Genomic DNA, 12122 nt, shown 5'->3' with positions numbered 1-12122 from the left:
CAATTGAAGAAGAATTTTAAATACATATATACACATAATGGCAGTGCCTCAAAATATATGAAGTAAATACTAATAAATTTGAAGGGAGAAATGGATGGTTCTATATTAAAATTAGGAAACTCCAGTATACCACTTTCAATAATAGATAAAGCATCTAGAGGGGTCAATAAGGAATTAGAAGACCTAAAAATACTATAAATCAACTAGACCTAAACTATATGTATAGAACACATCACCAAACATTCACTGAATTCACATTCTACTTTAATGAACACAAATCATCCTTCAAGACAGACCATATATTAGGTCACAAAAACAAGTTTCAGTAAATTAAAAAATTTTGAAATCAGACAATATATCCTCTCTAATCAAAATGGAATGAAGATAGTCATCAATAATGAGGGAAAATTGGATAATTAACAAATATGTGGAAATTAAATAAACACATTCTTAAACAACCAATGGGTCAAAGAAGAAATCACAAGAGAAATTAGGAAATACCTTGAGGCAAATGAAAACAAAAATACAACATACCAAAACTTATGATGAGAGGGAAATGTATAGTTCTGAATAATTACATTAAAAAAGAAAGATATCAAACCAGAGACCTAATCTCACAACTATAGGATCTAGAAAAAGAAGAGAAAACTAAACTTGAAGTAAGCAGAGAGAAGGAAACTTTTTAAAAGTGTGGAGATAGAGAATTAAACAAAGTGAAAATCAACAAAAGCAAAAGTTTGTTCTTTGAATGGATCAATAAAATCAAGAAACCTAGAGGTAGACCAACAAAGGAAAAAAGTAAGAAGACACAACTAAAATCAGAAACAAAAGGGAGATATTAGTATTGACCCCAAAGAAATAAAAATTATTATAAGAATATATTAAGAACAACTGTATGGCAACAAATTAGATAACCTAGATGAAATGGACAAATTCCTAGAAGCACACAAACTACCTACACTGACTTAAGAAGAAATAGAAGATTTCAAGAGACCAATAATAGTAAAGAGATTGAATTAGTTATCAAAAATCTCCCAGCAAAAAAAAAAAGCCCAGGACCAGATGGCTTCCCAAATACCTCAAGAAGAATTAGCACAGATCCTGATCAAACTTCCAAAAAAAAACTGAAGAGGAGGTGAGACTTCCTAACTCATTCTATGAGACCAATATCACCCTTATACCAAAGCCATATAAAGATACCAAGAAAAAGAAAATAACAGACCAATATCCCATATGAATATAGATGCAAAACTCCTCAACAAAGTACTAACAAATTGAATTTAACAGCACATTAAAAGAATTATACAGCTGAGCAAGTGGAATTTATACAGGTATGCAAGGGTGATTCAACATAAGATAGCTACTTAATGTAATAGAGGTAAACACCACAGATCATCTCAATTGACACAGAAAAGGCATTTGACAATATCCAGCACCCCTTCTTGATAAAAATATTTGGAAAATTAGGAGTGAAAGGAAATTTCCTCAACATGATAAAAGTTTTAAATGAAAAAACCACAGCTAACATCATACTCTGGTGAAAGACTAAAAACTTTCCATCTAAGGTCAAGAACAAGACCAGGATGCCCACAGTCACCACTGCTATTCAACATTTACTGGAAGTTTTAGCCAAAGCAAGTAGGTAAGAAAAAGAAAGAAAAAAAAAAAAAAAAAGGCAACCAAATTGTAAAGGAAAAAGTAACACTTTCCCTATTTGCAGATAACATTATCTTATATATAGAAAATACTGAAAAATCCACAATAAAGTTATTAGGGCTAGTAATTTGGTAGGATACAAGGTCAATATGCAAAAATCAGCAGTATTTCTATTTACTAATCATTATTAGTTAACAATCTGAATAGGAAATCAGTTAAAAAAAATCTGTGCAATAGAAACTAAAGAAAAAATATTTAGGAATAGTTCTATCCAAGGATGTAAAGGACTTAACACACAGAAAACTATAAAAAAAAATTGCTAAAAGAAATCAAAGAACACCTCAATAAATGAAAGCCCATTTCATGTTCTAGGATAGGACGGCAAAATATGATTGATGCCAAATCTACCCAATGCGATTTACAAATTCAAACCAATCCTAATCAAAATTCTAACAGCATTCTTTGCACAAATGGAAAAGCCAATTTTAGGGCCCTGAACAGCCAAAACCATTTTGGTAAAGAAGAACAAAGTTGGAGGACTGATATTTCTGGATTTTAAAACTTATTACAAAATAACAGTAACCAAAACAGCATTAGCATGTTACTGGCAAAAGAGCAGACAATGGAATTGAGTTGATTGTTCAGAAATAAATGCTCACACCTATGACTAATTGATTTTTTGACAAGAGTGTCAAGTCCACTTAATGGAGAAAGAACAGTCTCCTTGACAAATGGTACTAGGAAAACTGGTTATCCAAATGCAAAAGAATGAAGGTGGACCCTTTCCTTACATCATACACAAAAGTTAACTAAATTGCATCAGAAAACTAAATACAAAAACTCCCAGAAAATAGATAAGGAAAGATGTTCAGGATCTTTTGTTAGGCAATGGTTTCTCAGACTTTGTACCAAAAACATGAGTAACCTAAGAAAAAGATAGATAAATGTGATTTTATTGAAATGAAAACCTTTTGATCATTAAAAGACCTTCATCATAAAGGTAAAAAGGCAATCAACAGAACTGAGAAAATATTTGGAAATCACATATTCAGTAACAGTTTAATATCTAGAATATATAACAAAACCCTAAAACTTAACATAAAAAAGTCAAAGAACCATATTAAAGTATATTCAAAAGACTTAAATACACATTTCTCCAAAGAATATAGACAAATGACCAAAAAGTACATGGAAAGATGTTCACCATCATTAGCTATTAAGGAAATAAAAAACAAAACCACAATGAAATACTATTTCACACCCACTAAAATAACAACTACTGAAAAACAGAAGTCTTGGAGTGGAATATGGAGAAATAGGAACACTTGTGCACTGTTGCTTAGAATGTAAAATCATAAAAGAGCTGTGGAACACAGTTTGGCATTTCCTCAGAGTTAAGTATAGTATTACCATATAATCCAGCAATCTAACTTCTAAGTTTATGACCAAAAAAAAAGAACTGAAAGCAGAGACTTGAACAGATATTTGCACATCAGTGTTCATAATAGCATCATTCACAATTGCTAAAAGATGAAAGTGACCCAAGTGTCTATCAACAGAAATGGAAAAACACAAAGTGGTATCTACATACAATGGAATATGATTTAGCCATAAAAAGGAATGAAGTTCTGATACACAGTAGAAATGGATGAAACTTGAAGACATCATGTTGAGTGAAATAAGCCAGACATAAAAGGACAATATTGTATCATGTCACTGATAAGAAATATCTAGAAAAAGTATATTCTTAGAGTCAGAAACTAGAATAGTTTACTAGGGACTGGAGTGGGGGTAGACAATGGTGAATTAATACTTGGTACAAAGTTTCTTTTAGGGGTGATGGAAAAGTGTAAGTAATGGATGATGGCGATGATAGCATAATATTGTGAATGCAATTAACACCAGTGAATTATATCTTTGAATGTGACTAACAAGGAAAAATTAGGTTGTATATATATTACTAGAATAGTAATTATAAAAATAGGACTATTGAACACAAACAGTGAACCACAATGTTAACTCTAGATTATAATTAATAGTATAATTATAATAATATTGTTTCCTTGACTAACAAAGTTACCATACTAACGCAAAATGTTAATAAGGAAAATGGTGTGTGTGGGAGGGTATATGGGAACTCTGTATTTTCTGCATGATTTTTTTGCAAATCTACCACTTCTCTAATAAAAAATATTAAAAATATTTAAAAAGTAAAAATATCACACATAATTTAATGAATATGAAGAGAGTACTATGCTCTTACATAGAAATTGTCAACTATAGATAATAGCATTATTTTTGGTTTACTTCTTGATTTTTAAATTATATCTAGCTACTTGAGCTTGTATAAGGTTTATATCTAATCTAATAAATAAAAGGAAATAAGCACCTACTTAATAATATTTAAATAATATATCCCTTGTGAAGTCAAGAAACACCAGTTACAAAAGCATGTGACTATCTTAAGTATAACGATGGGATGGAAAAAACCCTGGTACGTGCTTTGCCGTGCTCCCTCTGTACGCTGCTCTCCCCCACTCTAGGTTTCCAGAACCGACCTCATTAATTGGTCCAGAGACATGAAACCACCTCACATTGCTACTGAACACAGCACTCCAGGCAGCAAAGAAAAAAATTGGCAATCCTTTGGAAAGATCAATATACTGGTGATCACAAACTTTACCTATAGTTAGTTATCTTGGCCATTGAGAAATTATATGGCTTCTGGTGCCTCCCCTAATTTCGCTGAGTCATTTTCTTTCTGAAAATAAGTCAGTGACAAAATAAAAAAAAAAACCTAAATCTGCAGATTTCTTTTTACATCACTAGTGTAAAGATTCCTTTTTTTTTTTGTTTTAATGATAGAAGTAATTGTAGAAATAGGAACAAACACTGATAGAGTTAAACCAGCTTACTCTTCAGCCTGATGAAAACAATTTTTCTATTGTAATTAATTTAGAAAATAAGCATTACCAATTAGGAACATTGTGCCATTTTTTTTGAAGGATAATTTTGGATGATCCTTCTTTATCAAGTTAAAGTGTAAAATTACTTTTGAAGTTTAACTTAAATTTACCTTCCTTTAAAATATGCATAGAATACTAAGATTATTTCATAATATTCTTAAATATTAATATTATTTTAATATTTCACATACATTTAATTCCATCATTTCAGCAAAACTGACAACTTTTTTAAAACAAAGCTCTCTTTACTCCATTTTTAATTTTTGCTATTTTTTCCAAATGTTGTCAATTAAAGGAAAGCTCAAATAGTCCTAACACTTTAGTACTGCATGAGACCCCAAACTAGATCATTTGAGATCATCATGAAACCTGATTTTATATGCATACTTTATTACCAATCCTCTGCATCCACTATTTCTATAAAATAGTAGATGTTATTGCTTTTTTTTCCAGTTCTTAATTTATTTTTGGATTGCATTTAACATTTTAAAATATTTCATATCTTCCATAATGAATAACATTCTATATTAATTTGACAGCATTCTTATTGAAAGCATTCTCTTTCCTATTTTTACCAAGGTATGGAATTAGATATTTCTTCATTAAGGAAGATACTGATTATTTATTTTTAAGAGTCTTAAAAGAGTCATAAAAATACTTTCTTTTGGGTTTGTCAATTTAAGGATACTCTAGACTTAATCTAAATAAGTACATTACTATTCATTTCCAAGGCTGACTGGTGTGTGAATTGGGTCATGAAAGCAATTCTTATTGCATATTACAATCTAAGAAGACACATTACAATCTAGTGACAGAATATGTTAAAAAAAAAAAGGCCTTAGTATATTTATGTGACAACCGGCAGAACAAGGAACAACTTTTCCCTAAAATATATACGGGATCAATGCATAGTCTTTGTTTACCTTCTGTATATTTTCATGATCTGATCAAATGATACCTAAAATAATTCAAGAACAATGTAGTGATGGCACAGCCATAAGCCTTTATATAGTAACAGTAAACTTTAGAGTCTTCAGTTCAAAGAAACTGTGAACTCTATAGCTGATAAAACATAATTGAAATGAGAATACAAGGAGTAACAGAAATACAAATAATTACATCTGTATCTTAACATTAATCATCTCTTGATATCAATGGAAAGGAGCTCCTATAGAATAGCATAGGTAATTGATTTAGTGGGGTTGGGTCCATGGCCTTGTGATTAGTAGCTCCAGTTCTATTTGCCCAGTGTGACTTACTGCAAAAGTGTTGTGAGGATGCCCATCACCAGAAGAGAGGCCACAGACACATAATTTTGTTTCTGGAAGCAATTCCTAGGTTAAACAAAGAGAATCAGAAGTTGGCTTTTGTTCCCCCAATCTTAAGGTTTAGGCTAATGCCGCACATTATCATTTTTAAAAGTTATTTTTGGAATTATTACCTTGATATGTTAACATCAACTATTCTATCTCTGTCTCACTGCCAGTATGAATATAGTTTAAAAGAAAAAATAGGGGGAGCAGATGTGGCTCAAGTGGTTGAGCTCCTGCCTCCCACATGGGAGGTCCTGGGTTCAGTTCCCAATGCCTCCTGAAAAACTAAAAATGAACAACAAGCAAAACAAATGAAAAAAAAAAAAAACAAATTAGGGAAGCCAGTGTGACTCAGTGGTTGAGTGCCAGCCTCCCACATATGAGGCCCCAGGTTCAATCCCATCTCTTGATACCGCAAAAAAAAGAAAACAAAACAAAACAAAAAAAAGGAAAAATTTGGCAGATGTAAAGCCACATCTCTGAATCATGATGAATTCACCAATAACCAAAAGCTCATTGATTATCTACCATGTTCCTGCTTTTGGAACTTAAATTCCCATTTTTAAGTTAAAATAGTGGCCAATGTCCATTTAGATGGTACTACAATTATAGAGTATGGGATGGTATTTGTGAAAAAGCTAAGTGCTGACTCATTATCAAGTTTAACCATTAGAAGTGAAAATAAATCCTATCTTGTCATGAGAATATACAAGAATCTCTAACTGCCTCTACCATGTGTCACTACAACGTAATACTGACATGGAAATGTATTTAAGGCTATGGAGCCAAGTTCCATAATCTCTGATCCTGTTGATGTGCCATTTGCATTGAAAATGATTGTATACACTCAGATGTACAGTGTACAGTTTTTATCTGCAAATGCAAAGTGATTATTTATTGATAAATGACATGGAATGTCATTTTTTACTTAAGTAGCATCAGGCATTTCAAAGATTTTGTCTGAAGGGCAGAAGGATTTCATTGCATTTGAATAGCCCATGTAACAAGGCATCTTTAGACTTCATGTGTGATATGAAAGGATGATCCCCATTCATAAGATACACAAGGGAAATTATAACTATACCAAAAAGGAAGAAAGACAAGGAGGGATGTGGTAAGGATGTCAGGGAGTATTTGTAGTGGTTTGATGCATGTAAATATTACATCTTATAAATAATTCTTTTCAAATACATCTCTGAAGTTCAGGGGCTCTGTTTAAGAAATGGATTGTATATACTTTACATGACTATATGCCATTTTCTTCAAGATAAGAGCAACACTATTTCAAACAGCAAAAATTGTTTCCAAAATATCCCTTTCGTTGTTTCCTGTGAAGAGGTATGTCATCTGATACTGGCAGATGAGGATTGGAAGAAAAATATTCAAGTTATATTTTACTGTCAGAATCTAACAAACACGTTTTCATCTAAATTATTTTGTCAACAGCCTTGTAGTACCCTTGCTAACCTTATTTGGCACCAGTGCATAATTAGATACACAGGGGTGTGACTCCAATTGAAGGTGTTGGCATTGTAGCACTCTGTGAAAATATTAACTATGAGGTTAACTCCAATTTTCTCTTCTTTAATTAAATGCACATGGTACTAATGAGGTAACCTACTGTTCCTTGATAGCACTAATTAGCTAAGAGGAGAGTACACTCTCACACTGCAATTTAAACCTAAAAATAAGGTTGAAATATGCTAATTGCAGGCAATTTAAAACAGTACAAGTTGAAGAACTAGTCATAATAAGAGAAACTGACTGCTTTACAGTTAGGCAGCTGTAACTTTGGTTAAAATCAAAACAAGCCACACAATTTTTGGACTGCTATTTAACAAGGTCATAAGCATCCTAAAAATGAACTGCTACTCCACACCATAACAATGAAACATATGAACAAAAAAACTCAAATAGACACACATCTACATAAAACCAAAAAATGCATAAGCATCTCAAGAATTCTAAATCTGCTTTGAAACCATTTATATTGAATAATGAATATTAAATTCTATAAATACATGACATCATCTTAAGTTCATTCAAGGTCACCCAAATTAAATGCTATAATTTGTGTCTCCAACATTAATAAAATACTTGATACTGAAGATTTGCCATCTCAATCATGGAGTCAGAAAGCAAGATATAGAGAAGAGTAAGTTTCAGTACTGTGGTGATTTTATGTTAATAGGGGAGAGGTACAAATAAACAGGAAATTTAAAGATAATGAAAAAGTACAGAGATTTTAAAAAATACTCCAAGTGCTATGGAAAGAGTGTAATTACCATTTGTAGAAGATTGAATTATGTACCCGAAAGAACCACATCCTTATTCTTGATCCATGTCCCTGTGCATGTGAGCCTATTATAAATAGGACCTTTTGAAGATAGTTTTAGTTAAAATGTGGCTAGCTGCATCAGGATAAGTTTTAATCCATGTTGCTGAAGACCTTATAAAGAGAAGAAACTGGAAGCCAGAGTCAGAGAAGTCCACATTGGAAGAAGCCAGAAGTCAGCAGAAACTGGAAGAGCAGACACAACGGGAGAGATTGCCCTGTGACAGGAGGCAGAGATGCAAGGCAAGGAATCCCAAGGATTGCAACAAGTCAGTACTAGAACTCTACTATGATAGGAAGGCTAATGCGTCAACTGGGCCAGGTAATGGTGCCCAGTTGTTTGGTCAAGCAAGCACTGGGCTAACTCTAATACAATAGCATTTCATGGACTTTAATCATCAATGAGTTGATGACATCTATGACTGATTACATCTACAATCAACTGAGATTGCCATCAGCAGTGAGTGACATCTCATCTAATCAGTAGAAGACTTTAAAAGAAATGATTTCAGCATTAAGAGAGAGAATCTCCATCTCTTCTTCAGACAGCCAGCATCTTCTGCGGAAGTCAACAAGGACTTTTATCTGAGTCCCTGGCTTGCGGCCTGCCCTACAGAATTTGAACTTGTGCATCTCCATGGTCATATGAGACAATTTTATAAAATCTCATACTACTTACAGACGTCTTGTTAGTTCTGTTTCCTTAGAGAACCCTGACTAATACAGCTACCAACCCTGAGTGAAAGCAGAGCCTTGATTTGGGCATCTGAAATCGTGAGAGAATAAATTCCCATTGTTTGAGCCATAGAAACCTGTTTGTCATAGAAACCTGGAATACTATAAGACCATTTAAGGGATATAGTTGCCAAAAATATCAGAAGGATCTATTTCATTATAAGATGGAGGTTTTTACTCATTTTCTTGTAAAGGTTGGGGTTTGGGGATGGAATTAACCTCAGGTTTTATTGTGAAAGAGAATGTTACTATTCCCCATTGTTAGCTCAAATGACTCAGACACATAATTTTAGTAAATCTAAGTATAATCCAGCATTTTATTGAATTGTCTCTAAAACATTTCCCAAATATGATTTTAACCAATAAACATGGGAATAACCTTAACTTAAGGCAAGATTCTGAAATATTTCATGAATCATCAAAGATAATATTGTTATGTTTTGTTTGCTGTAAGGTATATTTTCATTATTTTATAATTCTCTAAAATCCATGATTTCTTATATTTTCATGAGCCAGACTCTTTGATTAACCAAAATTCTCATTTTCTGACTATGCCAAATCATTCCTGTTACCAGAGATGGAAATAAATGGCACTGTTAGTGATCTAGCCTCCAGGACAAGAGACACAGGACTGCCCCCTGCTGAGCACTCAGAGTGATTTTTCCCTATCCCTGTCCCTTTCTATGCAAAATTGTTTTTAAAATGTACACAGTTTAAGTAATCAAGAGTTTGGCAAGCAATAAAAAACAGTAAAAAAGCGAAATTTTTGAAAGGAGGTGGTCAACTTAAGTTTACTGAAGACCAATAACTTAGAAGAAAAGCAAACAATTTGGAAGGCAAATCCTTTTAAGTAACTCCCAATGAATAACTCCTGGAGTTAAAAGTATGTGAGAATAAACTTTGAATTACCATTAGCCCATCATCATGTCAGGCCAAAAGGTTTGGCTGAAGAAATTGTGCTTTGAAAAACCCACCAAGTTCTCATGGCTGCCCTAGAGGTTTTAACAACAGAAAGCGACAGAATGTTGGCAGTGGATGCAAATATACCACTGACCATTCGTGCTTTCACAAACCCATGCGGTTGCTGGTCTGTAGAAGAGTAGCAAGGCAAATGAAGTCAGTCATTTAGAAATAGGTCTCCTGGAGGCAACCTGACATATTCCAGCAAATCATAGGGAAACACAATGTGAATGGATATTTTAAGTGTTTGCATCTGTTTAAAATAAGCACCAAAGAATATCTTAACAGTGAAAAGGCCAGGACAATGTACTTGTGCAGGCTCTCAATATTACCTTAAGAAAGAATCTATTCTTCAGTTAAATATGGATCATTGTAATTGTCTATTAAAACAATAAAGAGTAAGTAATTTAGGGTTAAAAATATGAAAATCGGCTTTGGAATCAGTCTGTCTGGGTTCAGATCCCATCTCAATACTTAGAAATGGCGTGACCTTGAGTAAGTTATTTAGACTTTGTAGGTCCCTCTTATAGAAAGAGATTAATAAGTAACACCCTCATAGTTATCAAATACCTTAATTTAAGTACTGAGCACAGTTCTAGCACCCACATATTTAATATTTATTAGTTATGTACTTAATATTAATATATTACTTCAGACAAGCACTCAGTTTTGTTCAGATAAAAAAATATTAAACTCCTACAGTGTATGAAATATCATAACATATTGCAGAGGAGATAAAATTTCCCAAGACATGATATCTGCATTCAGATAACTCGCAGTCTAACTTTATTCTTCATGAAGTTGTTTCCAAATGAATAAATAAAAAGTTTTTCTCTTTAGACGCCTGGCACAGCAAAGTCAGAAGTTGAGATGGGTGTGTCTGCATACAGTGACAAGGTGAAGTAACTTTCAAGAAAAAGAATAATTTTGTAAAGTTAATGAAACTGTATTTCATGGAAAATTAGGTATTATATGTTCATCTTTCTTAATCAAAATATTTTATTTATTATAATTTGATTAGTTTACTTATAATTTATAAGTATAATGTACTATATATTAATTATTCATTTATTTGTAATTATTTCTTGAGTTTAGATGAAAGAGTTGCTCAAATTTTTCCTTAACATGCTATAAACATTAAACATCTTATAATATTCAGGTAAAATGACATCAGAATGAAATATTGGTAAAAAATTTCTTAAAAAGAGTTTCGCTATCAAGAAGTATGGACAGGTGGCGGACTTGGCCCAGTGGTTAGGGCGTCTGTCTACCACATGGGAGGTCCGCAGTTCAAACTCCGGGACTCCTTCACCCGTGTGGAGCTGGCCCATGTGCAGTGCTGATGCGCGCAAGGAGTGCCCTGCCTCGCAGGGGTGTCCCCGGCCTAGGGAAGCCCCACGTGCAAGGAGTACGCCCCGTAAGGAGAGCCGCCCAGCGCGAAAGAAAGTGCAGCCTGCCCAGGAATGGTGCCGCACACACGGAGAGCTGACACAAGATGACACAACGAAAAGAAACACAGATTCCCGGGCCGCTGACGACAACAGAAGTGGACAAAGAAGACACAGCAAATAGACACAGAACAGACAACCAGGGTGGGGGAGGGGGGAAGAGGAGAGAAATAAATAAATAAATAAATAAATCTTTAAAAAAAAAAAAAGAAGTATGGACACTCTTTAAATGATGCAAAACAAATCAAAACAAAGTACAACAATAATCAAACTTAATAGATTGATTGGCTTTTCTCCCACTCAAAATGTTTTGTTTGTTGTTTCGGTTGGCTGTGACCATTCATTGTATTTAATGAAAATTATTCCAAGGGCTTTACTGCCATCAGGTTGTATCACGATATGTGTTAGCTTTGCAAATCCAAACTACTTCATCCTTCCCAAGCTCATCTCTTAAAAAAATAGATTTAAAACTGCCTGGCTCTGGCAAAGGAGGTGGTGAAAAGAGAACTGATGTCTGGAAAATGTTTTGAGTATTTCATAAGACAAGTGGACCAGAGTAGTTGGTGTATTGTTTGAAGTCTGTCAATGAGAAACAGGGACCATGCACCCCAGAGGGATTAAACCAGTATGAGCACATTCCTAAAGAAGCAGTTAGTCCTGCCTTACTTCCTGCTGCTGCCATAGACAAACTCTTCATCCTGTATGATAT

The 12122-nt window shown here is 33.5% G+C and overlaps 1 protein-coding gene across 28 annotated transcripts in view; it reads right to left on the bottom strand.

The window, feature by feature from the left end:
- FOXP2 (forkhead box P2) overlaps positions 1–12122 on the bottom strand; it is a 612807-nt gene that overhangs the window by 116570 nt on the left and 484115 nt on the right. For 9 of the 28 annotated variants that reach the window (XM_058297221.2, XM_071215241.1, XM_071215239.1 and 6 more), the window contains one exon: positions 5882–5956. The exons of the other annotated variants lie outside the window; for them this stretch is intronic. In XM_058297221.2, the coding sequence (XP_058153204.1) occupies positions 5882–5956 (75 nt within the window). The remainder of the gene's footprint in view (positions 1–5881; positions 5957–12122) is intronic. 28 annotated transcript variants of the gene reach the window in all.

The sequence above is a fragment of the Dasypus novemcinctus genome, chromosome 5, assembly GCF_030445035.2.
Source record: "Dasypus novemcinctus isolate mDasNov1 chromosome 5, mDasNov1.1.hap2, whole genome shotgun sequence".
Classification (NCBI taxonomy): Eukaryota; Metazoa; Chordata; class Mammalia; order Cingulata; family Dasypodidae; genus Dasypus; species Dasypus novemcinctus.
Note: the sequence above shows the minus strand (reverse complement) of the source record. Positions and strands in the feature narration are given on the sequence as shown.